This window comes from Electrophorus electricus, chromosome 13 (assembly GCF_013358815.1).
Source record: "Electrophorus electricus isolate fEleEle1 chromosome 13, fEleEle1.pri, whole genome shotgun sequence".
Taxonomy (NCBI): domain Eukaryota; kingdom Metazoa; phylum Chordata; class Actinopteri; order Gymnotiformes; family Gymnotidae; genus Electrophorus; species Electrophorus electricus.
This window is the reverse complement of record NC_049547.1, coordinates 9,620,571-9,640,570: the sequence shown is the minus strand read 5'-3', so window position 1 is coordinate 9,640,570 and position 20,000 is coordinate 9,620,571. Positions and strand designations below refer to the sequence as shown.

Genomic DNA, 20,000 nt, shown 5'->3' with positions numbered 1-20,000 from the left:
GGTGTCCTGCTGTGATGGAAATTGAATGAACAGATGCTGTGGTGGGCAGATGTGGACGGGGCTTCAGATGAGTTGAGAGAGGAGGACAGGGGGTTATAATACCCACTGCACAGTGCAGTGCTAACACAGTACACACTGGTCATTAATAATACATTAATAATACTGTGACAACGTGTGTGTGTGTGTGTGTGTGTGTGTGTGTGTGTGTGTGTGTGTGTGTGTGTGTGTGTGTGTGTGTGTGTGTGTGTGTGTGTGTGTGTGTGTGTGTGTGTGTGCACATTTGTCTGTGCATACATGTGTATGGTGACTGTAGAATAACACTTCCATGACTGAGATTGGAGGCATCCCACAGACCGCTTCTGCTGGAAGGAGAAGCAACCAAATGTGGCAGGGACATGCCACATTACACCCCTGTAAATCACAACACCTCACATTTCAGGCTGGAATTGAGCACTGGAGACCAGTTGATCTCTGATCAACAATTCCAGGGAATGAGAATTGGAGGCCTGTTGGTGTCTGATCAACAATTCCAGGGATTGAGAATTAGAGGTGTATTGTTCTCTGATCAACAATTCCAGGGATTGAGAATTGGAGGCCTGTTGGTCTCTGATCAACAGTTCCAAGGATTGAGAATTGGAGGCCTGTTGGTGTCTGATCAACAATTCCAGGGATTGAGAATTAGAGGTGTATTGTTCTCTGATCAACAATTCCAGGGATTGAGAATTGGAGGCCTGTTGGTCTCTGATCAACAGTTCCAAGGATTGAGAATCAGAGGTCTGTTTGTCTCTGACCAACAATTCCAGGGATTGAGAATTGGAGGCCTGTTAATATTTGATCAACAATTCCAGGGATTGAGAATTGGAGGCCTATTGTTCTCTGATCAACAATTCCAGGGATTGAGAATTGGAGGCCTGTTGTTATTTCATCAACAATTCCAGGGATTGAGAATTGGAGGCCTGCTGGTCTCTGATCAACAATTCCAGAGCTGAACCATCACTTCCCATTCCTCAGCTGACCCCACTTTGAGCTCACCTCAAGGAACGCTCATCAGGAGATGGACTACTGCATGCAGCACGCTGGAGGAATGTGGACCAGGAGACTGAAGCTTCCCACTGGATCTCTCAGCCCTCTCAAGGGCCATATAGAGTGGCAAGAAACACAATGTGCTTGTTTTCTCCAGTGTTGCCACTGATCATGACCCATAAAGGGAAAGTTTAATCACTGTTTGTTAGTTCTACTGTTTGTATTGTTGATTTCTACTCTTTGTATTTAATTTCTTCATCAAGACCCATTTCATCTTGGCATACGCTTCTGTTTTTATTTACTTTATTCCTCTTGTCACTCTAACCAATTAGGAAATATACTCCAGTTAGGAAAAATATTCCATTAAATTTAAGTACTCAAAATCTCTTTCTGATATTGAAAAAAAGATACTTCATGTTAACCTTCAAGTGTGACTCATTTTGAGATTATTTTATTCTATTGGACTGGTGCCCCATTTATTAAAATTATTAATAACAATTTAATCAATTCTAATAATTCACTTAGAGACCCTAAATATGCATATGTGTGTACATGCATGTATGTGTATGTGCATGCCTGTCTGCGTGTGTGTGCATGCACATTTGTGTGCATTTACGCATATGTGTGTGTGCACTTGTGTGCATGCATGTATACATGTGCGTGCGTGCATGTAAATGCATCTGTTCATGTCTGTGTGTGTGTGTGTGTGTGTGTGTGTGTGTGTGGGTGTGTGTGGGTGTGTGTGTGTGTGTTATCTGTGCTGCTCATTTTCTAGCGCAGGCTGCTGTGTCCCTCGTTAATGTGATTCAGGGACCAGGATTTGCCATCAAGCTCAATCAATAACTGTTTCATTTCACACTATCCCTCAATGCCTTATAAAGAGAGCCTCAATCTCTTCCTCTCTCCCTCCCTCTCCTTCTCTCTCTCTCTCTCTCTCTCTCTCTCTCACACTCCCTCTCTCTGTCTTTTCTGTCTCTCTCTTTCTGTTTCTCTCTCACTGCAGTCAAATCCCTTTTCCCATGAGTACCAGAAAGTGTCCCAGTACACCCACACACACACACACACACACACACACACACACACACAAATGCATGCACAGACACACACAACATGTACCAGCTGAATGTTGAGTCCAAACATTAAAATTTGAAATGTAGAATATGTATAAACAAAATACATGAAAAACAGGAACACATCTCTCCATCACCCAGTGAGATTTTCCTCTTAGAACACAAATTGACATGACATAACGCACAGACATGACAGAGCTGTATACAGAACACACACACATATGACCACAGCCTCAGAGAAGGGGTGAAGGAGGGGATTATTGCAGAGTGCTGATTTTGGTGATGATGGCTTCCTGTTCTGAAAGCCAAAATCTTTCATAATTTTTAATAACTAACACATTTTTTAGTGTTAGCCTAAGCATGTAGCCCCCATCTGTAGTTAAAAGATGGTTACGGCAGAGGGGTTGAAACACTTCTGCTAGATAGAAACAACATAAGAAGGAGATGTATGGTGTGCCTGTATCCTCATCTGAGGATGTTCATGTATGTGTGTGTGTGTGTGTGTGTGTGTGTGTGTGTGTGTGTGTGTGTGTGTGCGTGTGTTTGTGTGCGTGCATGTGCATGTGTCTATGGTTGTCTCTCCCTCTGTGTGTGTGTGTGTGTGTGTGTGTGTGTGTGTGTGTGTGTGTGTGTGTGTGTGTGTGTGCGTGTGTGTGTGTGCGTGTGCGTGCATGTGCATGTGTCTATGGTTGTCTCTCCCTCTGTGTGTGTGTGTGTGTCCGTGTGTTTGCGCGTGTGACTTACGAGGTGTGTTTCCAGGTAGCGGTAGAGGCTGGCTGCGTCTGCTCGTGGTGGTGTCCAGTTCTCTGTTGTCTCCAGGGCCTCCCTCAACCAGCAGATAAACTCATCCAGCTTGGAGACAAAAACCTGAAGCAGGCCAGCGCGCACACACACACACACACACACACACACACACACACACACACACACACACACACACACACACACACACACACAGCCACGTCAGCTACACTTCACTTCTGCTTCATTACTATAGAAATAAAAAGACCCAACTCACTTGCTGCAGGAGCTTCACCTTTATTGATCTAACTAGAGTGGTGCTATGTAAAGGCAGCTCTCTTTCTGTGTGTGTGTGTGTGTGGTTGAGGCCTTCAGCCCTGTACAGCTGCTTTACGGCACTGGCACATGAACCGCTGTAGCAGCACAGAAGAGTGGAGCCTGCTCAGCTTTGAATATAGTTGGCAAAGTTTGAAATACACAAAGTTTAGGTGTTGCCGTGTGCTCTAATCTAAGTTGTACAATGCTTAGTGGACTGTCATTCTGCACTTGTCCTTGACGTGTTTGGGTTGCTGGGGGAAAACTGGTCTCGGTGTATGATGTGTGACTATTGCCATCTGTTGGCCATTTGTAAAACTGCAGCTCCAGCACTTAGAGCGCAATCACCATTGGCCTTCTCCATGTGCTCTCTGCTTAAACCTGAGATGAGCAGGACGGAAAGCATGAGTGGAGCGCAGTCCCGTAACTACAGTGAAATACATGCCCCTTATGCTCCATATTCCTCCAGAGCCATATGCTCAAATGCTTGAAAGCCAAACACATCCGTTTTGTGAAGTCTTTAGTGAAGCAGGCTGCTGGACACCCAGATTCAGGGCAAGGATGCCTCTCCCCCTTTTGGATATGGCAGCTCATTATCTAAAATTGGTCAAAATCAAAGATATCGATACAAATGACCTCTCCTCAGACACTAACTAAAAAACCCATAATTTATTGACTGTTTGGCCTCGATGCATAAAGCTTTGAAGGTGGACGAAAATGGTTCTCTGATTTCAAAGGAAAGTGCTGGAAAGAGAGTGAGTCAGAGAAAGAGTGAAGGAGACAGAGGGAGAGAGACAGAGCGAGAGTGAGAGAGGGAGGGAGGGAGTTGAGAATATGAATATCATTCTAAATCCAGTGTGGCTCTCGTGTGGGTCGACTGTTTAAATGTTTGAATGCACAATGTCTTTTAATGGTCTCTTTGCTTGGCAGCACTACTGCAATACTATCCGTGATGATAGAGAGGTAACAGCCCCAGCAGAGCCACAGTGGACCAGTCAGCAGAGATCGGGAGGCATTGCTGCTACATTATTCCCTGGGAAGAGACATGGTGAGTGTGTGTGTTTCTCAGGCTCTGCACCAATAACTGTACCAGTGCAGATAAATATGTAGCCTCTGGTCAGTGCATTAACAGAGGGAGTGTTTTACAAGGAGAGGAAGAGCAAATTAGGTACTCATCACTTCAGAAAGAGAGAGAGAGAGAGAAGAAAGAAGATCAGGTGGCAGGACAGACAGAGAGGAGGGTAGGAGACAGGGAGGTAAAGATAGAAGGGGGGAGCGATAGAGACAGAGAGATGGAGAGGAGGAGATGGAGGCTGGTCGGAGGCGTCACACATGACTGGGCCCCTGAGACTCCCCCTAGCAGGAGGTTCAGATGCCAGCTGTCTCTTGCCGAGAGGATGAAGTCATCTCCAGGGGCCGCATGCTAATGTAATCAATCACCTCCCCCCTGTGACACGCATCATCTCAGGTGGACGCGGCTGCCTGCCTCAGTCTAGCCCAGGCAGCCAGACACACACGCACCACACACACACACACACACACACACACACACACACACACACACACGCACACATGCACACACACACACACACACACACACACACACACACAAACAAACACATGCAAATGCAAATGCACACACACACACACACACACACAAACAAACACATGCAAATGCAAATGCACACACACACACACACACACACACACACACACACACACACACACACAAACACACACACACAAACACAAACACAGACACACACACGCACACACAAAGACACACACAGACACACACACACAGACACACACACACAGACACACACACACAGACACACAAACACAGACACACAAACACAGACACACACACACAAAGACACACACACACAAAGACACACACACACACACACACAGACACACACACACAGACACACACACACACAGACACACACACACAGACACACACACACAGACACACACACACACACACACAAACAAACACATGCAAATGCACACACACACACAAACACAGACACACACACACACACACCCACAAACCGAGACACACACACACACACACAAACACAGACACAGACACACACAGACAGACACAGACACACGCGCACACACACACACACACACACATGCACACACACACACACACACACACACACACACACACACACACACACACACACACACACACACACACACATGCTTGCTCTTATTCCATGTCTTTCTTGTGCTCTCTCATTCTCTTTCTCCCTCACACAGTGGTGCAGGGCCAGTCTGAGACATTCACCTTATCAGTGGCTTTTATCTCTGGGCACTTTATCAGATGGGGCTGATCAGAAGAGATTTGCAGCTTTGGTGAAGCTGCTTTGGAAAGGAGCAGCTCTCTGCCCTCTCTGGGATTGTTTGTCATTTTGGATGAACAATGGATTGAATTGGAGATTATCAGATTTAAGAGTGGATTGAATGAGAAGACCGAACAGTGGATTGAAAGGGAGATTATCAGACTGAACAGAGGATTGTATGGGAGATTAGCAGAATGAACAGCAAATTAAATGAAAGATTATTTTAGTAAACAGTGAATTAAATGTGAGATTAGCAGATGGAACAGTGAATTGAATGGACGATTAGCAGGTTGAGCAGTGGTTTGAATAAAAGGTCAGCGGAATGAATATATGATTGAACGGGAAATGATCAGAATGAACGGAGAATGAATGGGAGGTTATCAGATTGAACAGGGAATTGAATAGGAGATTATCAGACTGAACAACAAATGAAATGGGAGATTAGAAGAATGAATATCAGACTGAATAGGAGATAAGAAGATTAAAGGGTGGATTGAATGGAACATTAGCAAAATGAACAGCAGTTTGAATAGGAGATTAGCAGAGTGAACAGTGGATTGAATGGGAGATTAGCAGAGTGAACAGCGGATTGAATAGGAGATTAGCAGAGTGAACAGTGGATTGAATGGGAGATTAGCAGAGTGAACAGCGGATTGAATGGGAGATAAAAGCACTGAGCAGGAAATTAAATGGGAAAATATCAGACTGAAAAATTGATTGAATGAAAGATTAGTAGACTGAACAGTGAATTAAATGGTTTGTTAAAAACAATGGACAACATGTTAATAAGTTTCACCATTCTGAGTCAAATATTACATTTCATATTTCATATATCAAATATCATATATGTTATATCTTGTATATCAAACATACATCTTATATCAAATATCATGGGTTTGCAAAAGTATTCCAAATTCGAAGTGTTTTTATAGTTGAAATACATACATTTACAAATACTACAGAAAATATTCTAAATGAAACATTGATGAAAGACATTTATCTTTTGCAATTTTACTAGATATGTTTTGTTTTTTTTAACTGAAGTAATAATGCCTGCACCTTTTTGGTGAGCCACCAGGGGGCATTACTGCAGTGGGCAAAGAAGCAAAAGCGCACTGACAGTACTGTGGCAAATTTGAGCATTTAATTTTTTTTTAAAGATAAAAGATGCAAGATATATTATATATTGAAATAATATAATAATATATAACATACTGTCTTTATTCCCAGTAAATTCACCTTCAACACGCAATGTTTTAGTAGTAAAGTCAATAGACTTCTAAAGTGTACTGTTGAGACAGGTACATGAATTATATATTCATTTCACTTACTTCTTGTATGTGTTGATCATTTCTACGCTATAATGAAATAGTGGTCAGTTGTTTGTAGCTAAATGTTTCTAATAAACAATTATTAATTTGTATTGATGGTAATAACGTGAGAAGCATTTACATCTTAGATTGCCAAGAGCAGTTTGCTTTTTTGTCTCTTATATGCATAAGAATATACTATACTATATATTTTATATAGTATATGTGCTACATATTAATCAGTCGTATAAATGACTTTGAGACCCATATTTGGATTGTTTTGTAATATATTTGTAGCTAATGAAGTATTATTGGCAGTAATGACCCAGAACCCCCAGTGAAGAGAAGAGAAGCCAACATCTCACCTCAATCTTCCCCCAGACGTCCTGGTAGTTTTCCTGGTGCTGGATGTCCTCCAGGAGCTGCTGGATTAGGGGTGTACACAACTGCACCATCGTACACGTCTCCGGCTGTCCCGCCCTCTGCGCCATCCTCTGGCACTCGGACGAGCTCCACCCGCCCTCATCCTCTGATGGTAGGTCACTGAGGGGCCCGGATTCGATGCTTCCATCCAGAGAAGCTGCCACTTCACTGGAGGAGGAGGAAAAGCGCCCCCCTGTGGGGCCCTTCCTGTAGGACTGTGTGGGTAGCGGGTGGGGGCTGCCCTCCCACTCCGAGCTGGCCTCCGTCAGCTCCCAGTCATCCACATCCTGGATGGGTGGCTGGTCCAGGGCTCGTGGGGGCAGGCATTTAGCCAGGCTCTCCAGCTTCAGGGCCAGCAGCTCCGTCTGCCTCAGCTGGGCGGGGAGTGCGAGGAACTCCTCTGAGCCATACCAGCACTCCCCTCTGGGGCTGCGGGTGGGCTGTGAGGTGAGGGACACCTCCCGGGGAAGGGGTTGATTGTCCGGGCTGGAGGAACCTCTGCGTGCTTCCAGGTCTGAGATGTCTTCCTCTGACGAGGGCACAGGGCTAGAGGAGTCTCCCGTGGCCTGCATGGCGTCCGGGCGTGTGGCCTTTAAGCCCGGCTGCGGGTCGGGGTAGGCTGCCCCGCGCTCCTGCGATGCCTCCGACGAGCTCCTGTAGAGGGAGATTCTGGCATCCGGTGGCTTCTGCTCATTTGCTTGCAGGTTCTTCCGGTTCATCAGGTGCAAGTTCTCGTCAGACTGGCTCCCGTTGCTGGGATACATTGATTCCAGCTCCAGCCAGAACTTGGAGCGGTCGGGCAGGTCGAGGAGAGAGGGCGTGCTCCTGCTGATGTCGGCCTGGTACGGCAGCGCGGCGGGGCTGGCGAACATGGGCTTCTTGGGCAACGAGGGCTGAGTGGGAGAGGGTGTGCCACTGCAGGTTCCCTGCACCGGGCACTTGGTTAGGCCGGGGGACCCCTCGGCCCACGCCCTGCTGCCCTGCATGGGTTCTGCCGTGAGCGCGGAGCCGCTGCAGGGCTCCACGGACCCCCGGGCGGATGCGTCCGGCTCCTCCGCTGGAGGAGACGATTCCTGGTTCTGTTCGGAAGCTGCGGTGGTGATGACGTCCACACCGCAGGGCAGCTCGGGGAAGTCGCACTCAGGCTCAGGGTAGAGCGTGTGGGGGTCTTGGGTGGTCTCTTTGTCTTCTTGCTCCTCACCGGGGCTGTAGTCACTCAGCTCGTATGCAGTAATGCCACAGTCCAGGGAAAAGTAGTCCCGACTGCATTTAATCGTCAGCTGACCTGAGTCGTCCACCTCAGTCAAAGAGTCTAGACGTGCCTGCATCAAGAGGGTAAAAATATATAAACATAAAACATTCACCCTTTAAATTTACAGTGTCCTTTATGGAGACAAAACTTACACAGATTTGATGTACATTTTTTACAGCATACTTTATACAGTATACTGTAATATGAGTGTTTTTTAGAATACACTTTGTGATGTGTGTGTTTGTATGTGCTTTTTACACTGTACATTGTGATGTATGTATGTGCTTTTTAAGTGTACTTTGTGATGTGTGTGAGCACTCCACTGGGAGTGAAGTCTAGTTCAGTCCGTTCTCAGCTAAATGGTGCAGACGTGCTTTATGTGTCTATATCCTCCCCCTGTGCTGGTTAGTATAACAGCTGTCAGTTCTGTACTTTTCGTTATGCTTCCTAAGTGGTGTGTGTGTGTGTGTGTGTGTGTTTGTGTGTAAGTAAGTAAGTGCGCATGTGTGTGTAAGTGCATGTGTGTGTGTGCATGTATGTGTGTGTGTAAGTGCGTATGTGTGTGTAAGTGTGTGTAAGTGCATGTGTGTGTGTGTGCGTAAGTGCGTATGTGTGTGTAAGTGTGTGTAAGTGCATGTGTGTGTGTGTGTGTGCGTGTATGTGTGTGTGTGTGTGTGTGTGAGACCTGATCATGGTCCTGGCTAAAGGCCTGCAGTATGTCTGTGTGGCGGGTGTAGTTGCCGTTGGAGTCCTGCAGGCTCTGTAGTAGTCTCTCTTTAAGCACGAGCACAGACACACGTAGCTGGTGCCATAGGAGCTGCACACTACGGATGTCCACGATGATGTTGACTGAGTAAGACAGCAGCTTCAGGGAGAACTCTGTCTCTAGCAGAGCGTGGATCTGCTCCACATGGTCTGATATGTCCTCACAGATGTCCTGGATAACACACACACACACACACACACACACAAAAGGCTGTAATAGAATTTTACACAGCTTTTACAAAACATCACGTGCTGCAATATTTTGATATTTTTTTGCACAGACTGCTTGGCTGTCAGCAGAAACTCCACCCACATTGATCCACTCACATATCAGGCACATGCACTTCCAAAAACTGCAGACATCCCAATGCTGCAGGGACCTACTCATATCTGTCAGGTCCCTGCTGCTCCAGTAACGACAACATCCAGATCTGTTGTCAAAAATAGGCCCGGATCACATGTGCCTGACATCTCTGCCATTCCAGCGTTTATCAGCAATAGAGAGATCAGAGTGTAAAGCATCAAAGAAGTTCACTTTCTCTAATCTACAGTGTGCACAGTGCGAGTCACAGCTCTGGGATGCATGCAGGTTATTAAATTAGCTCTTCTCAGATCTCTTACAAACAAGTGATTGCTAGTTAATGACTTCATTGCAGGTCATAGACTTGAGTTTATGCTTTTAACAGACTAAATTTAAATGACCATAGTAGTACTGATTAAATGACCATAGTAGTGCAACTGTGCGAATAGAATCAGTTCCACCAAATGGAACACTTCATTGGAACACTTCAGCGTCCACCTCAGAACTCACTGGAACACTTCAGCGTCCACCTCAGAACTCACCGGAACACTTCAGCTTCTACCTCAGAACTCACCGTAACACTTCAGCTTCTACCTCAGAACTCACCGGAACATTTCAGCTTCCACCAGAAAACTCACCGGAACACTTCAGCGTCTACCTCAGCACTCACTGGAACACTTCAGCTTCTACCTCAGAACTCACTGGAACACTTCAGCTTCCACCTCGGAACTCACCAGAACACTTCAGCTTCCACCTCAGAACTCGTCTCCTTTTTGTGAATTGTTCTTGTGTGATGTCTAGTCTGCTATGTGATGCCTCTCATTCCCTTTATTAGTAATGTGTCATTGAGTTTCTGTAAGATGCATGAAAACATAGTATATTACTATGTTTTTATGTTTTGGATTCTTTTTTATTGGGCCCATACTCTCATGGTCACACTCTGGACCTGGTTGTCTCCAGAGGTCTCAACATAGCTCTCTCAGACCATTACTGCATTTTAGTCATATTTGTTTTAAGAAGATGTTTATAGATGGTCACGCAAGACCTCTGTTCATGGACAAAATGTCTACCTTAACATCTGACTTATCTGGGTCAGTTGATACTGGCTCATATAAGTTCGAAAACGATATTTGTCATGGATGTGATTGTACAACTGGACTATTTCATGTAAGAAAAAAGAACCAAGAAAAAATACTTTGGCCATTCAACTCCAAAGGAGAGAATGCAGGAAAGCAAATTCACACTGAAATCCGCAAGCTTACAACACCCTATTATGCAAAGTGAGATGATCATTCTTCTCCAACATCAACAATAACATTAACAACAAACACATTCTGTTTGCCACAGATTATCTAATCCAACCTCACCCAAAATGGCTCCTGACATGAAATTAGTTGAAAGATGTAATGGTGATTGCATCCTTCTCAACACTAAAACCATAATAGTAATAGTAATCTATGTCCAGCGATGAAGCTGTCTCCTCAGTATCAGGACACAGAAATGATATGGTTAAAATGTCCCAGTTCAGTGGTATTAATTATGAAACTTCGATTGAAGCAGTGAGGCTCCTCAGCTACTCTACCTACAGTATTGACACATGGCCAACCAATTTTTTAACTGAATAGTAACAGACATGCTACAGACAGTAAATGGTGTCCATGATGTCAGGCTTTCCCAAGTGCATTAAAAGCTGCAGTAATTATCTTAGATCCAGTTGTGTTAAATAATTGCAGACCCATTTAATACTACATTTTGTTGAAAAATAATTGCAAAAGCGGTTTTGAACAACTGACCAATTTTCTGCCTTTAAACATCTATTTTGGCAACTTTCACACAGGCTGCCAACACTGAGATGGCTCTTCTAAATGTTTTAATCCAGGCAGATTCTGGAAGAACACTTGTTATTCTTCTACATGATCTCAGTTTTGCTTTTGACACTATTGATTCTAAAATTCTCTTAGAAAGAGCTGAGAAAAGGACCGGACTCTCTTGAACAGCCCTAAACTGGTTTGGATCATAATTTCATGGCCTGAACTACTTTGCTGAAATAGATAAATAAGTATATGAGCCCTATAACTGCTGGTGTCCCCGCTGGGTTCTTGGGCCACTTTTATTTAATTTACATGTTTCCCCTTGGCAAAATCCTACAAGACCATGGAATATTTTAGCACAGCTATGCAGATGGTACTCGGACTTGTTACAAATTACTATGTCAGTTGTAGTAAGATGGAATCAGCTATGACAGACCCTCAGAAGCATGTAGACTTCAGACATCTTCAAATCAAGACTAAAATCCTATCAATTTAGATTTAAATTAGGCCCATGGCAGTGTTTAGACCTCAGGAACAGTACTGTAGTGCATTCTTCCAGCTTAGATTTTATGCACTTTATATCTGCCGATGTAATAAGCTTTATCAAACTCTGTAGGGGCTCCTAGGCAGTCGAAATGCCTTCGTTCCCGTTCGTTCTTCGTTGTGCTGAAGCACAAGATTTCAATGCTTTCAAAATACTTGCATAGAGAGAAGAGATACCTCCAATCACAAAGGCCTCTCACACAACACACTTCTAATTTACACTCACTTCAAATCATCTTGAATTACTAGTAGAAATAATCTGAACACAGAATGTGAGGGGTTTAGTTCGCACAGAACATACCACCATCATCTGAGAACCTCTAAAAAACCTAAAAAAAAAAAAACCTTCACACAACATCAGAAACCCGTAAGAGCCTGTGAGAGCTTTGTAGTGTATAGCCCAGTTCACCGAGAAGTACATTTATTTTAATCAAATTTTAATTGGATGTTTAAAAAAAATTATTCCCTACACCAGAAGAGAGTTTTTCAGCCCCATAACTCGCTTACCGTCAGCTAGAAATAATCAGCACAGCAGAAGGGGTTCAGTCTGTGTAGCTGCGTAGTAAGGAGGAGGAAGTGGAATAGGAGTATTTATTTACATACTTCCATCTTCTGCTCTTGAGTCAGTTTCACATGACAGATGAATCAATGGGGACATCTCAACATAAACAAGTGAACACGACATGCTCCTGTCCTGGCTGATGTCCCGCCTTCATGCCGCCTTCATGCCACAAATCCCGAGTCCTCTACCTCTGCATTAGGAATGCAGCCCCAATACTGCGGCTTATCCCAGGCCCAGACACCAGCGCCCTCACACCTCACACGGAAGCCGAAGGCACTTGAACGCCGCTGAGTATGTCTGGGGTTAGAGGGTTTCTCCTCGGGGCCGGCGGAGGCGCGTCTAGCTTGGTCCAAACTGGAACAGGATTGTAGGAGATGAACCCCGGGCTCCCATGCACAGAAGGCAGGCTCTGATTCTCAGCTGCACAGACGCACAGAGCCGATCACCTCTCACTGCAACAGTGAAAACAGAAATAAAGCCCCTCCCCAGCGCCGCAGTCACGCTGCAGGGCACTCGTCTGGCATGGGGAGGCACCGTCCCTTTCCACACTTAGTACCGCTGCGCTCGAAATCAAAGCCCCTGACCTGATGATGCCTGGGACCCGCCCAGGATACACTGTGCTGTCCTTAGGTCAGTGAGTCATAAGCTAAGACAAGCTATTTTAAATACACTCACTATGGGGCATAGTCACCGTTAAAGTCAAGCATGCAAGAAGGCCTCTGTTCACTGAGTCGTGCAGCCCTTCTCTACCTCTGGCACTACGGTGGAAACCACAGACTGGTCTGGCCTAATGCTCTAACCCACCCATGGATGCATATGACAGGTTTTATTATTGCTGTGAACTGTAGGAGACAGAGAGGGCGTCTGAATGCTCGCCAGTTTTTTTCCTGGCAGTTTTTCCTCTGCCCTACATCGGTAAAATAAACCTCAGCTGTCGGGACTGTTTACCCACCCAAAGACACACACATGTACACACACACACGTGCGCGCGCGCACACACACACACGCAGCTTTCAAACTAGCGGCCAGAGAGAGGCAGAGCAGGATGCAGTGATATTCTGAGGCACGTAAAAACTCTGGTGGAAGGGAACACTCTGCCTTCCGCAGTGATGTTACTGTTTTGGCCATGCGGCAAAGACATCACCTGCACGGCCAGGGACCAGGGGCACTGCATCTCTGTGGGGACCCAGGGACAGACCGGGGGGACTGCATCTCTGTGGGGACCCAGGGACAGACCGGGGGGACTGTGTGTCTGTGAGGACCCAGGGACAGACCAGGGTCACTGTGTGTCTGTGAGGACCCAGGGACAGACCAGGGTCACTGTGTGTCTGTGAGGAACCAGGGACAGACCGGGGGGACTGTGTGTCTGTGAGGACCCAGGGACAGACCGCGAGCACTGCGTGTCTGTGAGGAACCAGGGACAGACCGGGGGGACTGCATCTCTGTGGGGACCCAGGGACAGACCGGGGGGACTGCATCTCTGTGGGGAACCAGGGACAGACCGGGGGCACTGCATCTCTGTGGGGACCCAGGGACAGACCGGGGGGACTGCATCTCTGTGGGGACCCAGGGACACACCGGGGGGACTGTGTGTCTGTGAAGACCCAGGGACAGACCGGGGGGACTGTGTGTCTGTGAGGAACCAGGGACAGACCGGGGGGACTGTGTCTCTGTGAGGACCCAGGGACAGACCGGGGTCACTGTGTGTCTGTGAGGACCCAGGGACAGACCGCGAGCACTGCGTGTCTGTGAGGAACGAGGAAAAGACCAGGGTCACTGTGTGTCTGTGAGGAACCAGGGACAGACCGGGGGGACTGTGTGTCTGTGAGGACCCAGGGACAGACTGCGAGCACTGCGTGTCTGTGAGGAACCAGGGACAGACCGCGAGCACTGTGTGTCTGTGAGGAACCAGGGACAGACCGGGGGGACTGCATCTCTGTGGGGACCCAGGGACAGACCGGGGGGACTGCATCTCTGTGGGGAACCAGGGACAGACCGGGGGCACTGCATCTCTGTGGGGACCCAGGGACAGACCGGGGGGACTGCATCTCTGTGGGGAACCAGGGACAGACCGGGGGCACTGCATCTCTGTGGGGACCCAGGGACAGACCGGGGGGACTGCATCTCTGTGGGGACCCAGGGACAGACCGGGGGGACTGCATCTCTGTGGGGACCCAGGGACACACCGGGGGGACTGTGTGTCTGTGAAGACCCAGGGACAGACCGGGGGGACTGTGTGTCTGTGAGGAACCAGGGACAGACCGGGGGGACTGTGTCTCTGTGAGGACCCAGGGACAGACCGGGGGGACTGTGTGTCTGTGAGGAACCAGGGACAGACCGGGGGGACTGTGTCTCTGTGAGGACCCAGGGACAGACCGCGAGCACTGCGTGTCTGTGAGGAACCAGGGACAGACCGCGAGCACTGCGTGTCTGTGAGAAACCAGGGAAAGACCGGGCGGACTGGGTCTCTGTGAGGACCCAGGGAAAGACCGGGGGGACTGTGTCTCTGTGAGGACCCAGGGACAAACCGGGGTCACTGTGTGTCTGTGAGGACCCAGGGACAGACTGGGGAGGTTACAGTGGACAGCAGCACCTTCTCTGAATGTAGGTCAGTCACGTCGCTAGTGTGACACGAGACCTCCACCACAACAGCTCAAAAATAAACACTCCAGTAGGGGCCAACTGTAACACATCGCCTCACACCAGTAGCAAGAAACAGCCCAAAACACTGCAGTCTCAGGAGCAATTCAAGAGATTCAAGAATTATTCTGAAATTATAGTAGAAGTTATTGTAAAATCTCAAAATAAAAATCATACTTTATATATATTAAAAAAAAGCATTGGCTTTTGCGCACAGCCAATGAGTTTCACAGCATATAAACACAGGACACTTCACCTTGACACACAACATAGGGAGAAGACAGCTCAGAGGGAGGACATCTCACAGCAGATCGCAGCTCTGCCTCTGCCTTTTAATTCACCATTATAACATGCAATTTAAGATTAAACATACACAAATGCAGCCACAAACACACCATACCCAAACGTAACCACAAAGGCACCATACGCAAATGCAAGACTTCAGAGAAATCAGCCTTTACCAAAAGCAATTAAATTCTTCCCTTCATACCCCAACAGTGTAAGTCATGTAAAGTAGAGATCCAGTACTGCTACAGTTCAGCACAGGCATGCTAGCATAACTACATCCGTAGAGAACATACGCTTACCTCCTGTGTGCTTCCGGAGATCTCACAAAAGTGAAGGGAACAGCAGTGATGTGTTCAAAGGCTCACATACGGACAGACACGTGACTGAGCTGTCGCTCAGCAGTGCCTGTCTCACGCATGCACACTGTTACTCTTTTACTCTCTCTCTGTCTCCCCCCAACACTGACCCATTTCTGTCTCTCACTTTCAGGAGGAGGGGCTCTCACCATTAAGCTATTTCGGGATTTGACCTCTTTGCCTCACCCCCACCGCTCCCCTTGTGTCGAGGTCACTCCAAATAGCTCAGCAGAGGCTGGCAGGAGCATTTGCTGCTGGGGCTGATGGGTAGGGAGCAGGGCCGTGGGCAGGTTTACATTCATATCCTCCAGCCCCCAGAGCCACCCCCAGACACACCCTCATATGAATATGAAACATTATACCTAATAAACACTGTGGCACATCAGGCTTGAATTTTTGGTGCAGCCCTTAATTCTACTGACACCCACGGAGGAGATTTCAATTTTGTAAAGTAGGCGTGCAGTAAATCTGGGCCATGTTGATAATGCCTGTGTCTCTATTTAGAAAGTAAAGCAGAGTCTTCGTAATGCTCAGAGACTCCATGTCTCTGTCTGTCTGCACTGCACGGAGAGGGAACGGTCCAGTTACACTGCTAAAGACCTCACCCAGAAGGACCAGGGAGGCTGTTGTGTATTAGAGCAAACACAATACTATTCCCAATATTTATCTCCAACCACACAGAGACCTAAACAGCAGGTCACCTGTTATGCCCTGTACAGACTCCAGGACTGGTGACACAACTCTCTCTCTCAATTCTATGTCTGTCTCTCTGTCTCTGTCTCTCTCTCTCACTATCTATCTATCTATCTATCTATCTATCTATCTATCTATCTATCTATCTATCTATCTATCTATCTATCTATCTATCTATCTATCTATCTATGTTTCTGTCTGTCTATGTGTGTAACTCTCACTGTGTGTGTGTGTTTTTGCATGTGTGCTAGCGTCTGTCTGTCTGTCTGTCTGTCTGTCTGTCTGTCTGTCTGTCTGTCTGTCTGTCTGTCTGTCTGTCTGTCTGTCTCTCTCTCTCTCTGTTTCTCTTGTTTGGGGTGAAGAGCTGTCTGGATTCTTTGAGTTCTGCAGAGGGTTGGAATTACATCACTCAACATAAATATTCACAAACAGCTGCAGACCACCTCATACTGACCTGATCCCATCGTAACTCAGTAAAAATACACAAACAGGCGTATCTGTTCTGTATGTGTGTGTGTGTATGTTCATATCTCTGGAATGACCTAGGGCGTGGTGCATAAAGTTTCCCTTCGACTACTCCATGCAGACTTTGTTTTAGTGTTCACTTCACTTCATGTGGACGCCACAGCTGTGCCACACAGCCTGTCCATCACCCCCATGTTTCACACACAGCTGCCAGCACATACCAACACGGCATGCTGCAGCTCACACACATATGTTACTCACAGCACACGGTTCTATTCATTTAATATGTTTTCCCCTCTTTTTGCTTCTCAGGTTTAATCCGTTTTATCTCGACAGTAATGACAGACGTGCTCTTATCTCCACTGTAAGACACACACCGGGGACCCACTGTGGTGAACAGATGGTGGATCGATCGTACCCTCCGCACACATTACATCCAAAAACAGTCAAGCCCTTACAAGTGCTCTTATTGCGACAGTTACTCAGTTTTAAGATCTAAAGTAATCATTATTGATAAGACTGGTGTGTGTACGTGGGTGTAGTTATAGAGAGTGTGCTTGTCCAGCCTGCAGGAAAGGGCTCCAAAGCCTGCAGAGCAAATGCTTGGGCTCATGGATATATTCTATACTATACTATACTATACTATACTATAGTCTACTATACTATAGTCTACTATACTGTTCTATACTATACTATACTATATTATATTCTACTATACTATACTATACTGTAATATAATATAATATATTTCTGAAATAAATACATTTAGCTTATAAGTAAAATAGTTATTACAATAAAAATTAACCATTGAAATTTGCCATTTTCTTCACTAGGTGGCAAACTTCACTTAAAAATCTGGCTGCAGCGGTCACAAAAAATACTCTCAGAACTGCACTCTTGGGATGAATCAGGTGTGTTAACCAGTGAAAACAAGGCACTGTGCAGTTGGCCTTCAGGATGGGGGTCTAGTTTCCAGTTTGACAGGCTTAAATAGGCTTGCAGGATGCTAAAGACAGTATATAATAAGTCATGGAATCTCTCCACTTGTTCTTTCTCAGGATAATGTTCACGTTAAAGCCATATTCACTTATCAGTTAGAATTTAAAACAAACGACGTGTGGAAGGATTTTTGTGGGAGGCAGAGAGAATACACTCCACACTGTGGCCATGAGCAGATATTTGATTAAGCGATATTCTAATACTTCTCATACTTTCATTTCCTCCCTCATCACACTGAGTAATACCGACACAGAGCTAAAAGCCAAAACCACAGAACATCTTCCCACCACTGCCTCTTTCTCCTTGCCTCGCTCTGTCTGTTTGTCTCTTCCTCCCGCCCACTATCTCAGATTCAGCGGTGTTGGTGCTATGTAACCCAAACTGAGTCATTGTCTGCTGAAACAGAGCATAAGGAAAGCAGTCATTCTCGGAATCCAGCAGCTCACATTCTTATCACAGCAACGATATGGAGTGTTGAAAGAGGAGCAGAGATAACATGCCATAATATGTCATTCAGCCATGCTTTATTGGCATGAATGTTACAAGTTGCTAAAAGCAAACTAACATGAACAAACTAGGACATGAATAGTAACCGAACAAATGAAAATAACTTTACATAATAATTATTAACCAGTTATTCATAAAAAACAGATCAATTAAAGCAGACGTGTAGTCTCAGGCTGGGACAGGATGCTATATATCCTGCACAGTCTCTGCATGCTTCTCTCCCCAGTTACAGGGCTGTTTTTATTTATTCTTCTTCTCGTAATTTCGCTTTCTCCTCTCTGGGCAGCCAGGTCTGCCGACGAAGGCCTGGTTCAACGGATCCGTAGTGTACTGGGTTATATTGTGGTCAGACATGTTTCAGCTCACAAAGTCTCAGGACCAGCTGGCCTGGGGGACCCCTTTACCCACTCAGCTCCAGACTGGCCAAAAGCTTAGGAGGCTTTTTTGGAGAGAGTGGGAATCAATAATTTTTTCCTGAAATGTTAGTGATCTTTTCTAAACATTTAACAGAGGTGGATACAGTCCTAATTCAGTCCTGTGCATATTCTTGTTTTCCTCAGTACCCTGTGCATGCAGGGTCTCAGTGGAGTGTTTGTCTTGCACAGTGAAACTGTTATGTGACAGAGTTCTCCACACATTACTGCTGTAACTGTTCACAACTGCAGCAAACACTGTTTTAATAAGCTTAAGTCACATTCTCGGTGGTAATTCAAATTTTACAGATTTCTTAATAGCAAAGAAAGCTTTCCTTTCATACACACCCAAGTCCAAGCTCTCTGTGGAACATACTGTTTCTGCCTAAAGATGTGTATGTGTTTCTTCAATATTTGTGTTATAGTACAGTAAGTAAATTCCTTAATTTTTAGATTTTTTTTGAAAAATTGGTATTTTAGTTTTTTGGTGACTGATTTTCATAGAACTCTCCAAGAACAGATTTCTAAGTGGTAAAACTTTAGTTTAAGACCTTCTCTTGAAAGTGATAAAGACATCTGAACAATGCAGGCATATAAAGTCTCATATAGTAAAGGCAGGTATTCATTAAATTAGACCTTGTTTTTCAGCTAGTTCATTGATGTATATGTTACATAGTGTAGGATATTTCAACAGTCTTGTCTCACTCCTCATTGAGTTCCTAGAATAGTGTCATGTGCTGGATTGAGTCAAAGGCTACATTTACATTACAAGCCATTCTCCATTTACTGGTTTTAACACCACCAGTCATCTCACAGGTGACACAGATGGCTTGTGCAAAAACCACACATGCACTTGTGCATCAAAGTGCGCATTTGTGCTGTTTCAGAGGGACGTGTGTTCACATTACAGACAGATACAGGTCACTTATGAATGTAAACCATCAAGAAAAAAAAGGAATTGAACAAGATAGCTTGTAATGTGAACGTAGCCAAACTGACTCAAATCTGATTTGAAACGATCAGATTTGTGTGTCCACACAGCCCTTACAAATCAGATCTATGTCACATTGAGGCAAAAAAATTGTATTTAACTGACTTCTGCCTGGTAATGAATTGCATGACTATTGATCAATTGACTGGTTAATTGAACCCTCTTAGTGCTTATT

At 45.7% G+C, this 20,000-nt stretch overlaps 1 protein-coding gene across 3 annotated transcripts in view; it reads right to left on the bottom strand.

Moving 5' to 3' along the window:
• akap6 (A kinase (PRKA) anchor protein 6) overlaps nucleotides 1-20,000 on the bottom strand; it is a 107,626-nt gene that overhangs the window by 72,509 nt on the left and 15,117 nt on the right. For all 3 annotated transcript variants that reach the window (XM_035532551.1, XM_035532553.1, XM_035532552.1), the window contains exons 3-5: nucleotides 9,177-9,428; nucleotides 7,182-8,561; nucleotides 2,838-2,960 (exon numbers count right to left, since the gene is read on the bottom strand). In XM_035532551.1, coding sequence (XP_035388444.1) covers nucleotides 2,838-2,960; nucleotides 7,182-8,561; nucleotides 9,177-9,428 — 1,755 coding nt within the window. The remainder of the gene's footprint in view (nucleotides 1-2,837; nucleotides 2,961-7,181; nucleotides 8,562-9,176; nucleotides 9,429-20,000) is intronic.